We start from the raw sequence: 26,293 nt of genomic DNA, 5'->3' as shown, positions 1-26,293 counted from the left end.
ATTTTAGATGTAAAGACAAAGATAGGTTTAGTAAAAACATGAAGAAAGATGTACCATGCAAATACTAATTAATATAAAACTGGAGTGGCTACAATAATAACAAATAGAATTTAGAACAAAGAATATTACCAGGGAAAAGAGAGTTATTTCAAAATGTTGATGTCAAAATATTACCAGAACATAATAACAATCCTAAAGGTATATACACCTAACAATAGAACTTTAAAACACATGCAGTAAAAAAGATACAGCTGAAAAGAGAAATAGGAAGATCCACAATTATACTTGATAACCTTAACACTCCTCTCAGTAAATTTTAAAACAAATAGAAATACTGTAAGGATATAGAACACCTGAACAGCATTCTCAACCAACTTGATCTTATGGACATCTAAAGAACACCCCACCTGACGACCCCAGAACACACATTCTTTTCAAGTATATATGGAATATTTACCTGGATAGACCATATTCTGCACAATAAAACAAACCTCAACTAAGTTAAAAGAATTGAAGTCATACAAAGTGTGTTTTCTGACCATAGTGGAATTAAGCTAGAAATTAATAACAGAAAGATATTTGAACAATCTGAAATATTTGGAAAATTCACAAAACACTTCTAAATAACCCATGTGTAGTGGATTGAATTATGGCCCCCCAAAACTCATTGAAACTTGAATTGTGTCTCCCAAGTTTTATGTGTTAGAAACTTAGCCCCCATTGGGACTGTTAAGAGGGTGGGAAATCCTACTATGGTAATCGAAAGGTGGAGCCTTGAAGAGGTGGTTTGATTGTAGGACCATGCAGTTGAATGGATTAAAAATGGTGGTCAGGGGTGTGGTTCTGAGGGCTAAAAAAAAGAGAGTCTGTTTTTCTCTCTGTTCTCTCTGCTTCCACCATTTTGCTATGTGAGACCCCTGGGCCACTGTCACCACCACCAGATGGACTTTGGACTTCCCAGCCTCAGAAACTGTAAGCAATAAATGTCGTTTTTCTTTATAATTACCCAGTTCTGTGTATTTTGTTATAAACAATGCAAAACAGACTAACACACCATGGGTTAAAGAAGTCTGGATGTTGTAAATTGAATGAATGTGAAAATACAACATATCAAGATCTGTGGAAAGAAGCTAAAGCAGGGCTTAGAGGGAAATTTATAATATGTAAGGGGACTTTAAAAAGTTTGTGAAAAAGTGGAACTAAAAGACAAAAATAAAAAATATAAACTTTTCTTCTCAGCACCAGAATACACATGGATGGAGATTACTTCATCAAGTTTAAGATATTTCGTAAGCAATGATACCAGCCATTCAGTCCATCCCTAAAGAATTGAGGCTCCTGGGTATTTAACTATGTCAATGCAGTCTTTTTTGGCAGCTGGCTGGTGTGGCACTCTGAACCTCAACCTTGCATGGTGTTATAACACTGTGCCCTAATCAACTGAGCTAATTGGCTAGACCCTTTTTCATATTCACTGAAGAAAAATGGGTGCCCTTTAAAGATTTTTAAAGATTAGCATGAGAGTGTATAGGAAAAACACTTTGTGTTTTTTCTATACTCTTACTTAACAACGAGCAACACAGAAGACCAACTTATGTGACTAAATATGTGCGATCTCTCCCCACTGACAAGCAAGCCAGCAACAGTTCTTTGGTGGATACCGATGGGGTGTTTTCCAATTCAATTCCAACTCTATCTCCCTGGAAATAGCGTCGGATTACACAGAGTGAGGGCTCACTCCCCAAGACTGCCCCCTACTTCAGATGCCAGTCACAATCCAGGCCTCTGGAACTTCTGACTAACCAGCTATAAATCAGGGTTCTCACAACCCCTTCCTTGGGTTCGATTAGTTTGCTTGAGCAGCTCACAGAACTCAGGAAAACACATAATTTTGTTTAACTGGTTTATTATAAAGGATGTTACAAAGGATACAGATGCAGAGATGCATGAGGCGAGGTATGAAAGAAGGGCCATGGAGCTTCCATGCCCTCCCTGGGTAAGCCACTCTCCAGGAACCTTCACATGTTCAGCTATTTGGAAGCTCGCCAAACCCTGTGCTCTTGGGCTTTTATGGGTGCTTTATTACATAGGCATGGTTGAAACACAGACAACTGTGTAGAAATGGGATTGGACTGAAAGGGTATGATCTAACATTAGCAGACTGGGTGGGGGAATGCTGCAAGGCCTGTTTGTTCAGGTTCTTTTGACCACTCTGCAGCATTCCTTTCTCCGGGGGCATGGGGCAGGGCTGCTCCTTAAATGGGGGTCTTATGACCTCCAATCAGCTAAGGTAGGTCAGAAAATTTCCTGCCTCAGTGAGAAAAAGGAGCAGGTGAAAGGAGAGTAAGAGAAGGTCAGATAATAGCATGTGTCAGGAACTATGGACAAAAACAAGTATATAAATATCATAATGTCACAATTAGGAAACAAAAAGAAATCAGAAGGAGCCAAATCAGGATTTAGAGGTGGGTGCTTAATGATTTTCAATAGAAACTCTTGTGAAATTGCCCTTGTTTGATGAGGAATGAGCAGGAGCACTGTCACGGTGGAGAAGGACTTTCTGGTGAAGCTTTCCCAGGCACTTTTCTGCTAAAGCTTTGGCTAACTTTCTTGAAACACTCATAAAAAGCAGGTGTTATTGTTCCTTGGCCCTCTAGAAAGTCAACGAGCAAAATGCCTTGAGCATCCCCAAAAAACTATTGTTGTGACCTTTGCTCTTGATCTATCTGCTTTTGCTTTGACTGGACCCCTTCTACCTCTTGGTAGCTATTGCTTTGATGGTACTTTGTCTTCAGGATTGTACTAGTAGAGCTATATTTCATCACCTGTTACAATTCTCTGAAAAAATACTTCATGATCTTGCTATTACTTGTTTAAAATTTCCATTGAAAGCTCTGCTCTTGTCTGCAGCTGATCTGGGTGCAACAGTTTTGGCACCCGTTGAGTGGAAAGTTTGCTCAACTGTAATTTTTTAAGTCAGAATTGTGTAAGCTGAACCAATTGAGGTGTCCAAGGTATTGGCTATTGTTTCTACTGTTAATTGTTGATCCTCTTAGAGCATGAACAAGATTAAATTTTTACTTGCAAATTGATGTGGATGGTCAGCCACTGTAGGGCATTGTCCCCATAAATTTTTCATAAAATGTCAACAATTTTGTCATTCTTCCACACAAAATTCACCCTAAATTTAATGTTTGTTTTTGCTTCAATTTTAACGGAATTCATTTTGCTCTGGTAGGGGCTCTTTTTAAACTGTTGTCTTATCCTTCATAGTGCCTCAAATTAGATTCTGTTCAGACATATTATTTAGCAAGTTAGTATGAGTTTATTTTGGTGCAAAAAATTTTTGAAATTCATGCATAGTTTTTCTATAATACATATTTTCCATGAACTTTTTGAGAGTGCCTGTGTGTTTATATTTGAAAGAAATGGTCTTAAAGATTTAAGCTTAGGGCCGGCTCGGTGGCGCACTGGAGAGTGCGCCGCTTGGGAGCGCAGCGGCGCTCCCGTCGAGGGTTCGGATCCCATGTGGAGACCGGTTCCCGCTCACTGGCTGAGCGCGGTGCGGGCGCAACACCGAGGGTTGCAATCCCGTTACCGGTCAGTAAAAAAGACAAAAAGGAAAAAAAAAAAGATTTAAGCTTCCATGTTAGGAAACTAGAGAAAGAAGAGGAAATTAAACCCAAAGCAAGCAAGAAGAAGTAAATAATGATAGTAAGAGCAGAAATCAATGTCTTAGAAATAGAAAAACAATAGAAAAAGTTAATGAAGGCAAAAGTTTGATCTTTGAAAATATATGCAAAATTGCTAAAACTATAACTGGACTGATGAAGAATACTAATTCTCAAAATAAACATCTGGGTACAGCTTTCTGTATATGTATAACAGTAATATTATTTCAACCATCTGTTCATTTAACAATATTTATTTAGCACCTACCATGTGCCCAACACTATTTTAAATGCTTAGGATACATCAGTGTTCAAAACATATTTCTGGTGACCATCCAGTGAACAAGTTTTAATAGGGGAACACTTTGTGAAAAGCTATACGTAAGCCACATTTTTTTGTAGAGTTCCCATGGAGGTTGCTAAACTAACAGGGGATTTAATGTATGTAACAGTCGCACCCTGGATTCGAAGTGTTTTGCATTGTAAACACACTGCAGTTGATTTTACTTTTGTGGTACCTGGGTTTATAGTAAGACCCCCAAAAGACAGAAACATTGGCAATGTCCACATCCCGGCCCCCACAAGTATCTTCTAATGTAGGAAAAGAATTTGAGTCTAAGGTGAAGTCTGAAAGCCCAGTAGGGTTATCTATTTGCTGTTAATTTCTTTGCATTTCAGTTTGGGAAGTTTCTATTGACATACCTTCAAGCTCACTGTTTGCTCAGTTGTGCCCATCTACTGATAAGCTCATCAAAGGCATTCTTCATTCGTTATAGTGCTTTTCATTCCTAGCATTTCTTCAGTATTCTTTCTTAGAATTTCCATCTCTCTACTTCTATTACCCATCTTTTCTTGCATGTTGTCCACATCTTCCTTCCCTTAGCATATTAATCATAATTATTTTAAATTCTCATCTAATGATCCTCAAATGTGTCATATCTGATTCTGGTTCTGATGCTTACTTTACCTTTTGAACTGTTTTTCCTTGCCTTTTGCAACCTGAATTTAGCCTTGTAGTTTTTTATTGAGAGCTGGACATGTGATGTATTGGATGACAGGAACTGAGGCCTTCAGTTTGAAGGCTAGGAAATGGGCTGTGCTGAATATTTGCTACAGCAATCAATCAATCAATCAATAAGCAAGCTAATTTCTCTGATCCATTCTTGTTCTTAAATTCTTAATTTTTCAATTTAAAATGTACGTTAGTGTCTAACCTGCCGATGAAATGAACCAGACCAACACCCTGTCAGCACCTAACTGCTTTCTCAGTGGTGCCTGGAGCACATCGCAGAATAAGATTCATGTGGCTCATACATTTTATGTCCCTTTTACCAATAGGGACCACGTGCTACCCACAGTACTTCACAGTAACCTAGCAAAGGGGATAGTGACCTGGGACTCCCACGGCTGGAGATGAAACCAATCAGCACTGGCAGAGTAGGCACTGGGGGCACAGGATGCTGTGTATGTGGCAATTGCCTTTGGCCCCATGGATTGCACAGGGTTATGAGTATATCTCTGTAAATAGTTTCCACAGGCCTCAACTGGCTCCTAAACCCACCCAAACCACAGAGTTTAACCACTAGAGGGAAATCTTGAGCTCACTAGCCGACTGCAAAGGGCTTGCGTCAGGATACGCGATTTGAATTTCCCGCCTGCCCCGTTTAGACCGGCCGCCAGCTCCTAAGAAGCTCAGTGCCCATTGGCTCTTCCCGAGTCCAATGGGAGGCCGCGGCCTGCGCGGCTCGGCCTTAGTCCGGCGGGTGGCGCGCGGCGGCCGTTGCCGGGACACGGCGTAAACACCGGGGAGCGTGCCGCCAGGTGCAGCAACCTTTGCTGCGGGAGGTGGTGGCCGGGGGAGCCGGCGAGGAGCATTTTTCGTCAGCCAAGATGGTGAGCCAGTCGGGGAACTCGAAACGTCTTGTTTATTTGTTGATTTAATTATAGTTTAGAGCTCGCCTGCTTCTAAAAATAGACTTGAAGTGCCTAACCTGAGGATCGAGTGGGAAACTCGTACTTGCTGTTAGAGGCCTCGGGTGCTACTATTTAAGGGACGCTCGCAGTGGTGCTCAGCCTCTTCTGCATTTTACCCACACTGTGTTAGATAAATCTTTAAATCTGCCCGATAGAAGCTCGGATCAAATGAGTAGAAATAAAGTCGAGGAGAGAGCGAACGGACAAGTAGCAGCGGGTTGATCTATTACATTTATCTTAGGGAAACCTGACCAGCTCCTGAACTGCACTTTATGGCCATGGGGTTTGGGGTTTGGGGTTGGGTGGGGTGGGGGTGGAGTGAGGAAAGAAGGAATTCCCGCGTCCACAGAGCTCAACTTTATGTTTTTGAACCCTAGAACTGCTATTTATTAACTGCGGAATCTTGGGTAAAGTTACTCTTACTTTTCGTGCCTCACCTATAAAAAAGTACCTATTTAATTGATATATCAATATATTAATCTACCAACTTTACTCTTTTATCAGGTATACTTGTCTAAATTTAGGAAGGAAGCCAAATACCCTTTGTTTATTATGTTACCTATTTTTGGGTCATTTGTTACTGACATGTTACATTAACATGTTTTTAAAAATTGGATTTTGGAATATCGAAGTATGCATACTTTTTTAATTTTATTTTTTCCATTATAGGCTTCCAAAAGGAGAATTTTGAGCTTTAGTGAAAGGCGTCAGAAATTAGTAGATGAAAACTATCGCAAAAAATTGCATGTTCAAGCGCTGAAAAATATAGAGAGTCAAATCAGGAACCAAATGGTGCAGGGTGAAATTGATGACCGAATTGAGCGCAGGAGATTCCTCAGATTATTACAGAATGAGCAATTTGAATTGGATATGGAAGAGGCCATTCAAAAGGTAAATTTTACTATTATGTTTACATTTTTTTTTTCATTTGCGACTTGGTGGAGATAATTTTTCAATGGAATTTCTAAATATTTTCAGGGATCAGGGTGGTAGAAAAAGGGAAACCGATAAATGAGATATATGAAAGAAATGAGTTCTCACAAATGTGGACGAAGGTGTTCTGATATTTCAGTATTTTTTGAGTGCCTGCTGTGTGTTAAGCATTTTGTAGGATGTTGTGAGGAATAGCAAAAGCAAGTTTTAAAAGTGGTATCCATTTCTCTGTGTTCCAAATTCCGAAAGCTTAGACAGGATTTTTTTTTCTTAACTCTGAGCAGCCAGATCCTAAAGGTTTGATTTTTTTCTATTATTTTTATTCTTATTTTTCCCTTAATTTTAAAGAAAATCCCAGGTATCATACCAGCTCCCTTCTGTATACTTCAGTATGCATATAACAAAATATGGATGTTTTCTTTCATGGAGTACTATAATGCCATTATCTCACCTATGCCATAAAAAAATTTCTGAGATTGTGTCAAAAATTTGATTTTGCAGTTGGTTTGTTTTAATCAGGATTCAAGCAAGGTTTGTATAGTATATTTGGTTATGTCTAAGTCCCTTTTAATCTAAAACAGTCCATCATTTTTTTTTAAACATGTTTTTAATTAGTTAAAGGAAACTAGGCCAGTCATTTTATAGGATTCTGAATTTATCTGTTTGCTTCCTCATGGCTCTTTTAATTTGTTCCCCTATCTCTTATGTTTCCTCTAAATGAAAGTTAGCCCTAAAGACATTATTAGATTGAGGTCCAGTTATTTTGGCAAAGCTACTCCGTAGGTGATGCTATTCTTGGCATTGTGTCACATCAAGGGGCACATGAGGTCTGGTTGCTCCACTTACAGTGATGCCAGTGTTATAAAGGTTTCTACCAAACTTTCATCTATTGTTTGACAAAAGAATCTTTTCTTTCATTAGAGGTTGCAAAATGCTCGTTGTCTAATTCTGTTGTTTCTTTCACATTTAATTAGCTGAAATTCCTCTTTAAGGAATTTCCCTCATCAACTAGAGTTATTTGTTCTTACTGAAAGGGGTATAAATAGTTAATTTTCAGAGTAGAGATTTGGTGTTATAATTACTTCCATTGATGTCTGCCAGTTGTGATTATTTAAAAAATTTGTTTCCTTTAGTTTTGTACTTTTTCTCTTTAAGAATATCTTCATAGACTCATGGGTCTTTATATACTTAAATTAATTGCATTTGTTATTCTTTTTGATGCTCAAGTGATCTCATCCTTGGCTTGTGGATACCCTTTTGTATTGCTTTGGTGTCTTTTGACAAGACTCTCTTAATCTTTGATAACTTCCTTGCTTTCTTCCAGAATCCTTGCTTTCTGTCAGAACAAAATTGTCCAGGCTCGTGATGGTTAATTTTATGTGTCAACTTGACTGGGCCATGGGGTGCCCAGGTATTTGATCAAACATTTTTCTGGTCGTTTCTGCAAGAGTGTGCCGGGGACCAGCCCCAGCACAGAGATTGTAAAGGTCCCCACTGGTAAGGGATCCCCCAAAAGGGAGGAAGGGCAGCGTCGGCGATGGAGCAGACAGCAAACATACAGACTCAAAGGATCTGTTGAATGCTGGGACAACAAACACACAGACTCAAGGGATCTGCTGAATGCTGACAATTTATTGAAGCAAGCATCAGACTTTTATACTTTTCTTTCTTATTTGCTACATAATCATAAAATAATCAATGAACAATATCATAATATCTCTTTGTAAGTGACATATGTTCTAAGAAAAATAGCATTACAGTTTATTCCCAGAAAAGACAATTACAATGTCCTTTCCTTTGAGCAAGAACGTTACAACCCACTGGTCCCATATAATCATCACTTTTCATCACTTGCAATTATTACCGAAACTACATCCATGGTACAATAGACTTTCTATGACGTTATTAAAACTTAATTCACACCTACATCTAACTATTCTTTATTCCTAAATAAACACTCTAAAAATTAACTTGCTTAACTTAACTTCTACTTCTATTGTAAAACAAAAGATTGTACATTAACTCCTTCCAAGCAGCCAGGCCAGACTCTCAGGCACCAGACAAGACGAATGCCTACATAGGTTCGTTGTCCCCTTCTGGGCCCCACTGCCATAAGCCATCTCCTGAAAATCCATAATCATAAGTATCATTAGTATGATTAAATATTTTAGTATAATTTTGAATCCTACTTCCAAGTCTCCCAGAGCGATAGTTATGAGGCAGCAAAGAATAAAATGTAATAAAGCATAACAAGCACACAGAGCTCCAGAAAATCAAGGTGGAACGCCAGCATCTTCTCCCACGATGAGGCCTTGCCATCATCCCTTCACGATGAGGCCCTGCAAACACCGTGTTTCATTAAAAGATCTTTATCAGGCTTTAATCTTATGAGTGGGAGGCGCCCCGGCAAGAGTGTTTTTGGATGAGATTAACATTTAAATCAGTGGACTGAGTAAAGCAGATTGTCCTCCCTAATATGAGTGGGCTTCATCCAATCAGATGAAGGCCCCAAAAGACCAAAAAGTATGACCCTCCACCTTATAAGAGAATTCTTTCTGCCTGACAGCCTTCAAACTGGGAAATCTTTTTTCCTGCCTTTGGACTCAAACTGAAACATTGGCTTTTCCTGTGTCTTGAGCCTATTTGCCTTTGAACAGGAACTGTGCCATCAGTTCTACTGCTCTCAGGCCTTCAGACTCAGACTGGAATTAAACCGTGGCTCTTGGTGTATGTAGCTCATGGTGTAGCTGGGTTCCCTGTTCAGTCTCAAAAGGCTGCAATCAAGGTGTTGGCTGGGATGTGTTCTTATCTGTTGTTCTGGGTCCTCTTCCAGCCCATTTAAGTTGGCAGTATTCATTTTCTTGCAGTTGTAGGACTGAGATTCTCATCTCCCATAGGTTGCTAATATGCCTTGCTACATGGCAGTTTGCTTCTCTGAGGTCCACTGGGCAGTCACTTCAGCCACTCCTTATCATTTGCAGGGTGAACCTGATTAGGTTAGGCCACCCAGGACAATCTTGTGATTAACTCAAAGTCAACTGATTGAGGACCTTAATGTCCTTTTCGTGCATTGTATGAGGGGATAGATGATGTCAGTATGTATTATTCTTGATATTAACCTTGATCACTTGTTTAAGGTTGGTTTATACGAGGATTCTCCTCTGTGAAGTTACTGTTTTTCACTTTATACTTACTAAATATTTTGAAGGAAATATTTTGACACTATGTGAATATCCTGTTTGTGCTTAAACTTTTCCCCACTAATGTTAGCATTCATTGGTTAATCTTGCTTTCAGCAATTATTCCTGTAGAGTTCAAGTGGTAATTTTATGTTTGTCTCATTCCTTCTTCATTTGTTAATTGGAGTTCTTCTATAAGAAAAAAAATGTCACTTCTCCCCCGTATATTTATTGTTATTTATTGATATAATCAGTATGGATTCACTGATACTTACTTTTATTCTATTGGTTATAATTCAGTACAATTGTTATTTATATTGGTGCTTAAGTTGTTCCAAATTTGGCCTTTGGAAACTCAAGTTGTCTTTCTCGTTTGCCCGTATGATATCCTCCCATCTTTTTTTTTTTTTAAATAAGCATTTACTTGCTTTCTGTTACCATAAGATGTTTTGGGATCAACTTGTTAGTTTCTTACCTTGGAATCAACCATTTCTCCAGGGACACTGGGTTCCTTTTATTGGAGAATGGTATTTAGAAAACAAGGTCTGAATGATAAATGTGCTCCTTATTACTGGGGTTTTACTGCTTCTAGTCCTTCCAGGTGGAAAGAACTAGAAAATATATGTACACTAACCAGTGCATACACACACATCTTTATTTGCTTTTATATCTGCCTCTGTGTGTGTGTGTATGAAAGACCATGAGCCTATGCCACTGGTACTGCCGACTCCAGTCCAGACCACAGGAGTCACTTTAGCCTTTCCCTTCTCTTATTTGTAACTGCTTTTTCCAACAGAAAGAACGCTGGCTCTCATTGTCTACATTATATTTACTTGTTCTTTCAACTCAAGTATACGAATAAAGTAGTTTTTGGAACGCTAATCTGCACCCCTGTGAGAAACAAATTTACTTACTATATAATACAGGCTTGGGTACAGTTCTTTTTGTCTTTAGCCTCACAATATCTAGTAAAATATTGTTTTCCAAAGTTATGTCCACTCCTACGCATCTCCTTTGGTGTGGTTATGGGATTCATTTTTAATATTAATGTTAACTTGTTATTGTTTCTCCTACATCTGGTTGGTTTCTTCTTTTTTTTTTTTTCTTTTACTTTTTTCTGTTGAAATAATTATAGATTCTCAGGAAGTTGCAAAGATGGTATGGAGAAGTCCACTGTGCCTTTGGCCAGTTTCCCTCAATGGCTATAACTTATATAACTGTAGTATAATATCAAACCCTGGAAAAATGACATTGGTACAGTATGTGTGTATAATCTGTGTTATACATGTGTAGATTTGTGCAGCCATCATCTCAATCAAGATATAAAACTATGAAAAAAAAATTAATGGTTGTCAAGGTTTCAGGGGAGGAAGGAGGGATGAATAGGTGGAGCACAGAGGATTTTTAGGGCAGCAGGACTGCTCCGTATGATACTGTAATGGTGAATACATGACATCATGCATTTGGCAAAACCCGTAGAACTATACAACACAGAGGGGACCCTGATGTAAAATTAAGTTAATAATAGTGTATCAATATTGGCTCATATTTTAACAAATGTACCACATTAATATGGCATGTTAATAACAGGAGAAACTGGGTGTGTTGTGGGAAGGATTATAATGGGAACTATCTGTATACTTCCTGCTCAATTTCTTTGTAAACCTAAAACTGCTATAAAACAAAATAAAGTCTATTAGGAAAAAAAAAAGATACAGAACTATTTCATCATCACAAGATCTCACTCATGCTACCCCTTTATAGTAACATCCATTCACTTCAAACCCACTATGCCTGGCGATCACTAATTTGTTCTCCATCTCTATAATTTTGTCACTTCAAGAATGTCATATAGGGCCGGCCCGGTGGCGCACTGGAGAGTGCGCCGCTTGGGAGCGTGGCGGCGCTCCCACCGTGGGTTCGGATCCCATGTGGAGACCGGTTCCTACTCACTGGCTGAGCATGGTGCGGGCGCAGCGCCGAGGGTTGCGATCCCATTGCCGGTCAGTAAAAAAGACAAAAAGAAAAAAAAAAAAAGAATGTCATATAAACGTTATCATGTGTGTGATTCATACATGTGGAATCATGTCTGTGATCTTTTGAGCAGACTTTTTCACTCAGCATAATGCCCTGGAGATTCATCCAAGTTGTTGGGTAGATCAATAGTTTGTTTCTTTTTATTGCTGAGTGTTAAGTAATGTGTGGTATGGATGTACTGGTTGTTTTCTTTTAAAATTTGCATATTGTCAAATTCATTCCTTGTGAATTTTTTGGATTTTGACAAATGCATAGATTTTTGTTTTCACCCTCACAATGTCATGCAGAACAATCCTGTGAAGCCAAAATCTTCTCATGCTACCCTTTTATAGTTGACCACCCACCCCCAAATCCCTGGAAACCATTGATTTCTTTTTGTCTCAATAGTTTTGCCTTTTCTACTGCGTCTTATAAATAGAATTATACAATATGTTGACTTTTGGGTCTGGCTTCTCTTACTTAGCAAAACAAATTTAAGATTCCATGGTGTTGTATCCTTTAAATTGCTGAATGGTTTAGGTACTATTTCATTGTATGGATGAACCACAGTTTGTCTATTTATCATGAGTTGAAGGAAATCTGGGTCGTTTCCAGTTTTTGGTGATTATGAATAAAGTCACTATAAACATTTGATTACAGATTTATGTGTGAATGTAAGTTTTCATTTCTCTTGGGTATGTATCTGGGAGTAGGATGACTGGGTCATAGGGTAGTCGTGCATGTTTCATTTTATAAGAAACTGTCAAACCATTTTCTAAAGTTGCTATACTATTTTGCATTTCCTTAAGTAATGTATGAGAATTCCAGTTGCATTGTGTCTTTGCCAGCACTTACTATTGCTTTTTTTAATTAAAATTTTTATTGAAATAATTATAGATTCATGTGCAGTTGTAAGAAATAATGCAGAGACATCCTAGATATCTTGTACACTTTGTCTCCCAGAAGTACAGAGGTAACATCTTACGAAACTATAGTATGGTATCACAAATAGGATATTGACAGTGATTCCAGTCTACCAATCTTGTTCATATTTCCCGTTTTGTGCTATTTGTGTGTTTGTGTGCATTTAGTTCTGTACAATTTATTGTATAAGTAGGGTTGTGTATCAGACGCCACTACAGTCAGCGTACAAAACAGTTCTATGACCACAGGATCCCTTATTTTTCTCTTTTGTAAGTATATTCATCTCTTTTCTGTCCACCCATCCCACCCCTAACCCAAGTAACCAGTGGGGAAACAGTCAAATGCAGAATGTGGGACATTCTGTGGGACATGTGTACTAATTTCCACAACAGATCAGTGGCTTGGGGGAAAAAGTGTGGGGGGATGACTGTTACAGAATATAAAGGAGACTTAAGAGAAATGATAACTAGATGCAATATGTGGACCTTTTTTGGATTTGAACAACAACTATAAAAAAAGCATCTTTGAGACAAGTGGGGAAAATTGAATATGGATAGGGTATTAGGCATTATGAACGAATTATTGTTAATTTATTTAGACATGTTGGTGGCATGTTTGTTGTGTAAAAATTCTTATAGAGATTCATAGTGAATTATTTACATGATAAATGACTTGATGTCTAGGATTTGTTTTAAAATACTCTAGCAGAAAGATAACGAGGAAAAAAGTCAGATTGGAATGGAGGGGTAGATAAAAATGTTTATAATATTTGAAAAGATGGGTGAGGGTACCTGGGGTGTATTTTAGTATTCTTCTTCTTATTGGTGATATTTACAATTTTCCATGACAAAATGTTTAAAAAAGTATTTATTGAAATAGTATTTTATATTTTCAAGCAAAACAAATATTCTACCAATGCTTTTAAGTATTTTCATTTTCTGTTATAAAACAAATGAATTCAACCTTGATGAAGAAACAGTCTGATTTTGGAGGACTAGTAATGAAGTTATCTTTTTTATTCAGGCAGAAGAAAACAAGAGATTGAGGGAACTCCAGCTTGCACAAGAAGAAAAATTAGCTGAGGAATTGGCAAAACTAAAACACGAAAGTCTAAAGGATGAGAAGATGAGGCAACAAGTAAGAGAAAACAGGTAACTTGATTTCTATAAATTTCATTTATTTTGTCTTTGTCTCTAAACTTTTATGTAATTCTGAGCACCTGAAAGTGGAATTTCTTTGTTTGTGTCATTGCACTTAGTTAATATTTTGCCTGGAAGTACTTATTGCTTTAAGTCCTATAAATATTCATTTGAGAAAAGAAATTGTATTCATAGAAGTAAGTGTTAATATTTATAGTGAAAAAGAAATATCAGTCCCTTCTGCTCCTTCCTTTAAACATGAATTTTTAAATGACGTCTTATAAAGAATAGACTCATGGAATCCTAGTCTTAAGAGAAACCTTAGGTGATATCTAATTTAATTTTATGCCCCTACATAAATTTCCTGCAGTATTTCTGGAAGGCGGCTGGTCAGCCTGTATTTCAAACACCTCTAGTAACTGCAATAGGAACTTTTTTTTCATTTAGCCTCAGCTTTAAATAATCTTTTTTCCCCCTCTACTGTTTTAAAATTAATTTCCCTGTAACTTCCATTCATTTATTTTCTTTAGGACATCCTTTCATGTATATGAACTGACTAAATGTTTTCTTCTATAAGTTAAATATCTCTTGTTCCTTCAGTTTTTCCTTATGTAACATGGCTTCAAGCTTATATTCACAACTTGGTTTTCTCTGTAGATATAACTTAGATAAGCTGTGTTCCTTAACAAAATATTGCCCCACAATTATGTATAATACTTCAGGATAGATTGCTGGGTACCCTAAATGGTAGGACTGTTAACCACATTGTTTTAGAATGTATCTTAATGCTGCTTAAGATCAAATTACTTTTTAGGGACAGCCATGTCACTGTTGATCAAAACTCAGGGCCAAGTAAATGCCCATCTTGTACTTATGTAGTTGAATATATTGGAAATTTACTTTGATAATTGTTACATTTTATCTTAATTGAGCAGGACTTCTGTAAAATATTATAGGAACTATGGTTGAGCTTTAGGTGTTTTGAGCCTTATTAAATTACATTTATATGTTTGACAGATGTACCCATGTATATTTTTCTGGGTTCATAACTTTAATAAAATTCTCTAAGAGGTAACTGATCCTTAGAAAAAAATTTAGAATTACTGCTCAAATTTGTATAGTGTTCTACTCTCAAACAATCTTTTTGGACCCTAATTCTCCAGTCATTGTTAGCTGTCACTCACGGTTTTATGACATCTGAAGATGAAATATTTATTTAATTATGCCTTTGTCTTATTCACTGATAGTAAGAACTAAATAGAATAACTTTCTACTTCTAGCAGTTGCAGACTAGGTGGTTCAGATGAATGTTCCCTCTGAGAACAGAAAGTCTGGAGAAAGTGTAAAAATAAAATCTGGGAGAGGAAGGAAACCAGAATGTGAGCCTGTCATTTGTAGCTGCATTTCCCCTGGAGGTTTCTGCTGATTCCAAAAGTATGTCTGAGAGTTAAGTGAAGTTGGTTGAAAGCATATGGCAATGTGTTTGACAGCATTCTACAACCTGTACACTTGAGATATGTGCACTCAAGTGTATGTTTTAGCTCAATAATGAAGAACTTAATTAGATTTTATTAGATAGACATAGACGAAGAGATAATTTGTGATTAGTTCTTGGAAAATATCCAGAATAAGGCTGAAGAAACAAAAGTTTAGAAAAATACAGATCAGAACTTGAAAGAAATATGGCTGTGGTAGAAAGTTCTAACAGATGTGTAATTTTAGTCCTGGCAGTAGAGGTGAAAGAGGATGATGCAGAAGCATTATTTGAAGAGACACTTTTTTTTCCAAAAATGGTAAAAGACATAAAGCCACTGATTAGAACATAATAAATAATGAAAACTACACCTATACTCATCCTAGTCAAACTTTTGAAATCTAATGACATAGAAAATCATAAAAATAATGAAAGCAGTCAGACAAAAAAGACTATTACCATCAAAGAAGCAACAATAAGAAGTGTGACTGATGTGACTAACTTGAATAGAGACTGCGGAAATTAGAAAAAAGAGGATTTAAAGAGCTGAAAGAAAATTATAACCCATCCAGAATTGTGTACCTTGTGAAAATTTTCTTCAGACTTAAGGCAAAAGTCATTCAGTTGAGTCATCTTTCAAATAGAGTATGCCGCCTCTCAGCCGTGTCACAATTGCTAAGAGTTTTTTATATTGTGCATCAGGCATGTTAAAATTTTGATTGACATGCAGAAATGGACCATTTTTCAGATTGGTGTATTCATCTGAAAATTGGAAGGTCTAAATTCAGGGAACTGTTTGCTGTAGTGCTTAAAATGTATCCTAAGTAATTCAAACTCTGTATTAAGTTTAGACTTTTTAAATTTAAAAGAAATTTTTAAAATGCAGGGCAAGTTTTACAAATCTTTGATGTTTATTTTGAAAATATTTGTTCAGGTTCAGAAATCATGAGACTCTTTTGTTAATTGACTTTTGGACACATTATTTTGTAATCCAAGAAAATACTTAAAAGACAGTTTAATTTTATCACTACATTTAACTAGAGTTGGGAAACTCACTGCTTATATTTAGGAGTCCTATTTTAGTTATGGGACTAACAATAATTATAATTGCACAGTTATATTGATACAAAATTAATAACTGTATTAATTACACAGTTAACACACAGCTTTATTAAAGCAAAAACAAGTACCTCATATATAATTTGTATTTAAATTCAGCAAAATCTAGCTTAAAGAAGAGACAGAGACAGTTTTCCCTTATTAATTCTATTGCCAGTTCCTTGCTGGTATGTTTTGGACTCACAATCAAGCTGCTAGTTCTTAAAATAAAGTAGATGGATTTTAAAAATGAGCATTAAATAACATTTTCAGACAAACAAGAACAGAGGATTGATCGCTAATAATCCTGCATTCGAGGAAACACTAGCAGTTGTTCTTTAGATAGAAGTAACAGATGATCTCAAGCTTAATTTCAGAACTACAGGAGGTAAATGTGTAAAATTTTTAGGTGAAATTAAAGCGTATAAACATTTTTATAATTTCTTTTGGGATTTAAAATAGGTAAATAATTAAAAGTATAACCAGAAGTATGATAGGAATTGAATAATGAAGTTAAAGTGGTCAAGAATCTTTCATTGTGTAGTAAATAATAATGGAGAAATTTTATTAGATTTGAAACAAAGAAATGTGCTGTAACCCCTGTAATAAAAATTTGGGAAAGAATGTATAATTAACAAATTAATAGAGGAGAGAATGTGATCATAGGGGACGACTCCAAAAAGAGGTTGTGCAGAAAAGAGTTAACATAGTAGGTTTGAAACTGCTGTCCTTAGAAAGTCCTGCTTGCAAGTTTGGTCCTTGGCTGGCATCTGGATACTTGGATTTAGAGAATATTCCCACCACCCTAACTGGTAAGAATGACTCACTATGCCTAAACTTTGTGCCTAAACCTAAAACAATATGGTTTATGCTGAACACCTGTTTTCCTTCTTGAAGTCTGGAATTTTGGTATATGCCCCCCAAATTATCTCTAATGAGCTTCCCTGGTAGACGGATTTCACACATGTTATCATAGCGCAATGGTGGGAGAATCAAGTGTGTCCTGCTTGACTCCACTGGGAGAGGACTTTAGGAAGCTTGCACCTGGTTTCCTCTGGATTTCACTCCCATGAGCCTTTTTTCTTTTACGATTTTTCTGTGTATCATTTCACTGTAAAAAGTCATAGCTTTGGGTATGATTATAGCTGAGTCCTGTGAGTTCTCCTAGTAAATCATCTAACCTGAGAGTGGTCTTGGGAACTTCCAATATAGAAGCAAAAAAGAGGGAAAAAGGAACAGATAACAGGGAAGAAAAATAGAAAGAAGATACTAAGCTTATAAATTTAAACCCAGCTATATTAGTAGTTAAAATACATTTGAACCATTTACCAAAATAGATAACATGTTATACCAGAACAAAACCATCAACAGATTGATGATTTAATTCTTACACAGTATGCTCTCTGGGCATAGTTGGAATTAAACTAGATAACAGTAATAAAAAAATAGACAATCTTTGTATGTTTAGATATTTTAAAATGTGTTTCTAAATAACCCTTGGGCCAAAAAATCATCAAAATTGACATTAGAAAGTGTTTTTAATGGAATGACAATGAAAACACCACATAGTAAAAGTTGTAGGATTGGAGTGACATAAGCAAAATAGCAGAGTAGGCAGCTCCAAGCTCCTGTCTGCCCACCCCATCCCCACCAGAAACATCAAAAAACAAGCAGGAACTGTTAGAACGAACTCTGGACAACACCCAAAGGTTTACAGCAACCAAGCAAATGCTAAATCAAGAAAAGGGCAATTTAAAAGTGGTAGGAAAGCTTGGTGGTGTTTTTACTTGCTCTTGCCCCATTCCCATCAGCTCAGAGGCAGTCTTGAAAATAGTAGCCCATGTTCGCAGTGTGGGACCCTGGTCCTCAGTTTGGGAGGGAGCAGCACAGACCTATTCACAAATTATTGTGTATATCTGTTCTAACCTACCTCAGGGCTACCTTAACGACTGACACAGTGTACTTAACTCTGTTTTACTTGGCTCAGAACTCATTTAGGCCAGAAGAACAAATTGTATCTCTGATAAGGATTTAATATCCAGAATATACAGGAGTATTTCAAAAAGTGCGTGGAAAAATAGAATTAAAATATAATATGAATCTTCCTATGAACTTTTTGAAGTACCCTTGTATAAAGAATTCCCACAATTCAACAACTAGAAAAACCCCAATTCAAAAATGGGCAAAGCACTTAAATAGTTCTCCAAAGAAGGTATATAATGGGTAATAAGCACATGAAAAGAAACTCAACATCATTAGTAATTAGAGAAATGCAAATCAAAACCACAACAAGATACGATTTCACACCTAATCAGTTATAATAAAAACAATGGAAGATAACAAGTGTTGACAAGAAAGTGTAGAAATTGGAATCTTCAGGATGTAAAATGATGTAGGTATTGTAGAAAAAGTTAAACATAGAGTTAATCATATGACCCAGCAATTTCACTCCCAGGTATACATACAAAACAATTGAATACTGGGACTCAGACAGATACTTGTATGCTAGTGTTCAGTGAAGCATTATTTACGATAGCTAAAAGGTGGAAACAACCTGAGTGTCCATTATCCAAATGAGTTGATAAACAAAATATGGTATATACGTACAATGGAATATCATTCACTTATAAAAAGGGGAAGGTCTATTACTTGTTACAACAGGAATGAACATTGAAAATATGCCAAGTGAAGTAAGGTAGACACAAATGGACAAATACTGTATAATTTCACTTATATGAACTATCTAGAACAGAGAAATTTACAGAGGCAAAAAGTAGATTAGGAATTACCAGGGGCTGAGGAGGGCCAATGGGGAGTCATTACTTGATGGGTGCAGCATTTCTGTTTGGAGTGATGAAAAAGTTTTGGAAATAGTGTTGATGGTTGCATAACATTGTGAACGTAATTAACACCAGTTATTGACACTTAAAAATGGTTAAAATGGCAAATTTCTGTTATACATATTTTACCACAATAAAAAAAGTTTTGGAATTAAACAAAAAACATCCCAAAACTTGTGGGATATAGCTAAAGCTGCTCCTCATGGGTAATTTTTAATCTGAAATGACTATGTTAGAAAAGAAGACTCCATCCAAAGAAAATGAACAGCAAATTCCCTTCTGGAATGTAGAAGAATGTAGGAGGAGGGCAATAATAAAGATGAGAGGAGAAGTGAGTGAGTCAGAATACAAAATAGAATAAACAAAGCCAAGAACTGTGCCTTAAAAAGGCTAATAAAATTGATAACCTCCTGGCAAGAATGATAAAGAGTAAAAGAGAATTCACAAATAACCAGTTATAGGAATAGATAATGGGATATCAGTGTAGATCATACATTTAATGGGTCATAGCAGGATACTGTGAACAGTTTTATGCAAATATATTTGAAAATTTAGATGAAATAGATAAATTCCTAGATAGCACATTTTACCAAACTGACTAGCACAAAAAAGAAATGGGAAGCTAAATGTTCCTACAGCTTTTAAAGATATTCCATTTATAATTTAAACCTTGGGGCCTGTTGTCATGAGAGAGATGGCGGCACTTGGTGGCTACTGGCGGCCAAGGTAGAGGCAGTGATGCTGGAGTTGGTCGGGAAGAGCAGCAGATTTGGGACTTAAGCAGCTTCTTCCAGGGAAGAGTGCCAGTGCAGCTGCTTTCATAACCCAAGATCTTGATCCATTTCCATTGATTGGAGTATCGATTGGCCAACAATCCTCAGACACCTCATTTAGTGCTACCTCCTTGAGGACAAGGAATGGGACTTATTCAGCAAAATTTGACCACCTTATAATTAGGTATTAGAAATAATTATTGTTCCAGACTCAGCTTAAAAATTAGCTTCACAAGGGGCTTCTGGTCAAGATGGCAGAATAGACAGTACCCAGCATCACTCCCTCCCACAAATCAACCAATTTACAACTATAAAAAAAGCAACAACAGCCAAGCTGGGGCTACTAGAGCTCAGGGGAAGAGGAGGAGAGACCTATATAGTGCATGAAGGTGGAAGAAGCCATGATGAGAGAAAGAAAAAACTGCTCTGACCTTTTTGTGCTGCAGCCACTTTAAGGCTGGAGCAGCTGAGCACTTGGAGCAGGAACTGGCAAAAGCTGCAGCTGTGCCTTTTGGATGAAGTTGCTTGGAGGCGGCAGAGGAGCAGAGCGCCTTGGTGGCCCCCAGGCCAGCAAGACCACTAATAGGGTTCCCATGGACACACATAGGATTGAGGAGCCACAACAAATGAAAAAAAGCCACTCAGAGGCTGATGAGTCATTGCAAGGGACTGGCGCATGGCCCATCCCATGGGAAGTATTTGCAGCATGGGCAGTGGGGGAGATGGGCCCACTGGGGGAACACTGGGGCACAGTAAGGACAGCTGACCGGCACCCCAATCAGTGAAGGACCACTCAGAGGAGATTGGTCAGCAATAAAGAATTGTATGGGGTGCAGATTAATGAAGACTCAGGCCCAGATCAGAGTTTCTATACAACCCAGGTGCACTGGGTCTCTGGAGAGCCAGAAGTACCTACAAGGTCAATCATTAAAACCTGAGCTGCACAAAAAGCCTTCCCTAGGGAAGCAGCAGTAAAGCAGCAATTTAGCTAAATCACACAGTTCAAGTACTGGTTCCCACAGGAAGATCCCCCTTTTTAGAAGTAAGCAAAGGACAAAAAATTAGTTCTGGCCCAGGCACACTGCCAGTGCCTCAGGGCCCACCCAGGGACCTGAGGCATGGAGCCAGGGAACAGACCCCCTCCCCACAACCAGGCACACCACCAGCACCAAGGAGCATGCCAAAAACATCACCTCCATGTGGGTGGCCCACCACAGCCACCACAATAACCATGGCTGCTGCAAAAGTGGCCAGACGCCACAACCACCATGCAGATGGTCCGCCAGCCACTGGAGTGCATTGACACAGGAGAGTCACCCGCAGACACCAGAGAAAAGAAGAGGATGTCTCTCTCCACAGAGCCTATTCCAGAGTGACAGAAGAAGCATCTGTTCTATGATAATATTGGGGGACCTGAACACACCTCTTGGCATTGGATAGATCATCTTGGCAACAAATCAACAGAGCAACCATTACTCTATCAGAAGGAAAGAAGAAATCTAGGGTTATCAGAGGTGGGATGGGGGAGGGAGAGGGGAATAGGGAGAGATTGGACAAGGGGTATAATGAATAAGTATGATTTGTAACAATATATATGCTAATAATATTGATTTAATCAACATATGTCAACGTTGAACCCCAAAAATATGTATAATCAATTATGATTCAATAAAAATTTTTAAAAAAATAAAAAAAAATAAACCTTGTCCACAAAGAAACCTACAAGGCTAGGTGAATTTTACCAAACATTTGGGAAGAAGTAATATTAATCTTACATAGTTCTGCAGAACAGAAAAAGAGGAAATATGTCCCAATTTATTTTAATCAGATCAGTACCTAAATAGGATATTATGAGAAAATTATAGAGTAATATTTCTCATGAATTAGCTACTATAATCCGAAATATTATATTAGTGGTGTATGAGAAAGATAATACATCCTGACCAGATTTAATTCTGGAATGCAAGGTTGGTTTAACATTAAAAAAAATCAATAAATTCAGTCTAGTAAAGGAATTATATGAGCAGAAAAAGCTAGTTGATAGGAATCAACATCACTCTGATTTTTAAAAAGTTTAGCAAACTAGGAATAAAAGAAAACTGACAGCAATGTCATACTTAATGGCTGCTGTGGTCTGATATTTGTCCCCTCCAAAGCTAATGTGGGAGCTTGGTTCCCAATGTGGCAGTGTTGAAAGGTGGGACTTTTAAGAGGTGCTAGGATTGTGAGTAATGTGCTCTCATGAATGGATTAGTCCATTCATGGAGTAATGGGTTTAATGGATTATCATGGGTGTGGACTGGTGGCATTATAAAGAAAGCAAGTGAGTGTGTTAATAAGCACTTTCACCCAGCCCTCATTGTGTGGTACCTTGCGTCTTCATGGGTCTGTAGATAGTTCCCGCCAAGAAGGAGGCATTAACCAGATGTGCCCCTGTATCTTGGACATCCCAGCCTCTAAAACTATAGGAAATAAATTTCATCTCTTTATAAATTACATAGTTTCAGGTGCTCAATTATAAGCAACAGAAAATGGACTATGAGAAGACAGGGATGTCTGATGTAAGCACTTCTATTCATTATTGTAGTGGACTTACAAACCAGTGTAACAAGGCAAGAAGAAGAAATGACAGGAGTTAGGATTGGCAGTAAAGGAATAAAACTTTCATTATTCACACATGATATGGTTTTCTATATAGAAAATCCAAAAAAATTACAGATCAGACTCAATAAGTAAATTTAGTGGTATTGTTGGATATGAAGTCAGTATATAAACATTAGTTATACTTCTGTAAATTAGCAACATTTAGAAAATGAAATTTGAAAAGTGCTAATCTGGGGCCGGCCCCGTGGCGCACTCGGGAGAGTGCGGCGCTGGGAGCGCAGCAACACTCCCGCCGCGGGTTCGGATCCTATATAGGAATGGCCGGTGCGCTCACTGGCTGAGCGCGGTGCGGGTGACACCACACCAAGGGTTGCGATCCCCTTACCGGTCACGAAAAAGACAAAAAAAAAAAGTGATAATCTGTACAGGAATATAAAAAATAAATACCTAACGAAATGTATAAAACTACTACAACCAAAACAAAACAAATATAAACCACTATTGATAGACTTTAAAAAACTTAAATAATTGGAGGGCTATATACCATGTTAATAGAATTGAAGATTTAGTATTATACAGATGTCAATACTCTCCAGATTGATTTATGAATTCAGTACAGTCCCAATCAGAGTTCTAGCCAGTTGTTTATTGTGAAGTTTGACAAGCTGATTCTAAAATGTATGTAGAAATACATAGTACCAAGAATGGCTAAGACAGTCTTTAAGAAGACGATCAAAACTGGAGATGACTTCTCCAGGATATGAAGACTTATTATAATCTCCATAGTTAAGGTAGTGTGGTATTTGCACAGCATAAATGAATAGATGAGTGTAATGGAATAGAGCAGTCTTTCTCAACTAGAAACTTTAAGCTGTAATGCCCTAAGGCTTCCACTAAATGTATGAATTAACTTATCTTTCCTGTGGATCTAAAATGATACCAGCTATATATCATCTTTGAGAAAATTAAAATTAAAAATTAAGCTTCAGTTTTCTCTGAAGCTTAATTCTCTAATGCTCCTCAAATTTAAATTTGTCTTTTTTTTCTCCTACAGTATTGAGCTCAGAGAATTGGAGAAGAAATTAAAAGCAGCTTACATGAATAAAGAAAGGGCGGCTCAGATTGCTGAAAGGGATGCCATTAAATATGAGCAAATGGTAATCATGTTTCTGGTCATTATTTTTTTTTAATGTTTTTAGCTTCATTTAGGAAACCAAAAACAGACCAGTTTTTTGAAAATTGTTGTATTCTATAAAGAATTACACTACTTGATTTCTCATATACTTGTATAATTTTAAGGTATAGAAAATCTTGGATGATTAATATGGAACCTTGTTTAATATTAGAGCCTTTCAGAGGCACAGGCTGCTGCTTAGAATGCACAACTATTCGGTAACTACCAACATTCTTTATGGTTTGGTTTGTAACTGATTATTCTTTGACAAATCAGTATAGTTCAAATTGCTAGCATAAATTTCTTTTAGAATGTTTTTGAATTTTTTATTTTTTATATGTTTTTAGAAATAAACCATTTTATAATTTTATGTAGGAAACATTCCTGTTTTATAAAAGCTATCTCTTGTTCTTGTGTTTCTATTTTTATCACCTTTTCTAACTTGTGACATGCTACCAAGTTCAGGGCAAAAGTTACTCTTGGGCAAAGGAGTGTCAGATATACTCACCAGTATTGTTATACAGTATAAATATGATATAGGATTTATTGAATTATCACTTAAAAGCAGGTTGTACATCATCACTTAAGCTCTCATTTATCACACAGAAAGGCCAGACAATTATGTATGAAGGTACTGTGTATATCAGCATAAACATATATTCACACATACATGCAATTATATGTGTGATATCAAAATACTTAAACAGTACAGTGCAATATGGGTATCAATTAAGAACAGCACCAAGGTCAAGGGTTCAGATTCCCATACCTGCCAGCCACCAAAAAAAAAGAATAGTTGCTGTCCATAGAAGACATGTGAGTGTCGTGTAATATAGAATATGTTGGGAGAGTTATACAGCATGCTGTTAACAGTGATAACCTAGATTTGGAAGGTCTAAGGAAATGGTGGGGAGATTTCATTTCCCCACCTAGTTCTATCCTTTCAAAGATAAAGAACACAAACAATGTACTGTTTGTCCAGTGGTTTGCAGTTTTAGTTATCCTGATAGCTGATGTTACTCAAGGCAGTTACCAACATTTTAATCTGACTCCTAAAAGAATTGCTGCTATTTTCTAAATAAAAATTGATCCACAAAATTGAAGTTGAATACTCCTATACTAGGTGTCAGGATATCTAGGTGCTACTTTTGGCTGTCTCTCTGACCCTTAGGTTTCTTATTTGTAATATGAGAACATTGTATTTCTATAAGTGTGTGGTAATTTATACATATTTTTTCATCTCATTTGTTTTTATAAAGAACTTAGTACAACATGTGCAAAGAAAAGATAAGCAGAGAAGAATTTTGGTCAAGTCATATTAACAGGCATCAGTTACATCAGGAGTGACATTTAGCATTCATATTTTAATCTGTTTCTTCTTTATATTTGATGCTGCTAACCATTCCAGCATTTGGGATGTGATCATAAAGGTAACGAATAATTTAAAAAGTTGCCCCAATATATTTAATTTAAAACTTATTTTGTTAAATGATTTGAAAATACTCAAAAGAAATAAGGGATTTAACCTGTCTAAAAAGAAAGATTGTCTCTAACTCAGCAGAGATGGTCTTGAGAGAGTGAATTAAAAACTACGGAAAACTGGCACAGTAACACATGTGATTCTCTTAAGGTAAAGGTATTACAAAGGACCTTTAAAAAATGAGAAAGGGAAACTTCAAGGGCCAATGGCAGGAAAGAAAGTTTAGGCTTGGAGAAACTTAAGAGTTGCTTAGCGCCATTTAATAGCAGATCTGTATGAAAGACACTGGTGCCGTCTTTACTCTAAATTGCAGCTGATAAATGGTGGAGCTAGAGATTGTGAAAATTGCCTAGATTAACTTATAAATAGAAGAAAAAGATTACTACTGCTTTGGCAGTTTAAAAAGTTATTAAGGGCCGGCCCGGTGGCGCACTGGATAGTGCGCCGCTTGGGAAGCGCGGCGGCGCTCCCGTCCGAGGGTTCAGATCCCACATACAGACCGGCTCCCGCTCACTGGCTGAGCGAGGCGCGGGAGCAACACCGAGGCTTGCGATCCCGTTGCCGGTCCCCGGTCCGGTACGGGGGCAACACTGAGGGTTGCGATCCGTTGCCGGACACGGAAAAAAGACAAAAGACAAAAAAAAAAGGCTTCCCTGATATGCGAAAAACAAAAAAAGAGGAAAAAAAGACACTTGGAGGAAGCAGAAACTACAAGGGAGGAGGTATATGTCTAAAACTCATAAACAACTCCCCAAATAATCATACACACACACACACAATGCACATAATTCTTACTTTAATTGATGATGAATGGGAATGTAATTATTGAAGGATTCCTAAGGGGATTAAAAAATTGGCTGTTATTTTCATTTTGAATTATATTGTGTCTAAAAGTGTGGTTGTATTATTCTCATAGAATTTATGCATTTATGCAAGTAAAATATATAATAAGAGAAATTTCCTACAGAGGAAGAATATGTATCCCCAATGCGTCAGAACAGTGCTTCTTCAGTC

The 26,293-nt window shown here is 37.2% G+C and overlaps 1 protein-coding gene across 1 annotated transcript in view; it reads left to right on the top strand.

Annotated features, from left to right (window-relative positions):
* The first annotated feature begins 5,483 nt into the window (after positions 1–5,483).
* The window catches only part of MNS1 (meiosis-specific nuclear structural 1), a 42,602-nt gene continuing 21,792 nt past the window's right edge, over positions 5,484–26,293 (top strand). Inside the window, exons 1-4 of the mRNA XM_008574412.1 lie at positions 5,484–5,564; positions 6,315–6,536; positions 13,721–13,848; positions 23,680–23,782. Coding sequence (XP_008572634.1) covers positions 5,562–5,564; positions 6,315–6,536; positions 13,721–13,848; positions 23,680–23,782 — 456 coding nt within the window. The 5' untranslated portion in view covers positions 5,484–5,561. The remainder of the gene's footprint in view (positions 5,565–6,314; positions 6,537–13,720; positions 13,849–23,679; positions 23,783–26,293) is intronic.

The sequence above is a fragment of the Galeopterus variegatus genome, unplaced genomic scaffold (assembly GCF_000696425.1).
Source record: "Galeopterus variegatus unplaced genomic scaffold, G_variegatus-3.0.2 Scaffold1042, whole genome shotgun sequence".
Classification (NCBI taxonomy): Eukaryota; Metazoa; Chordata; class Mammalia; order Dermoptera; family Cynocephalidae; genus Galeopterus; species Galeopterus variegatus.
The sequence above is the reverse complement of the archived record's forward strand: the minus strand, read 5'-3'. Positions and strand labels throughout refer to the sequence as shown.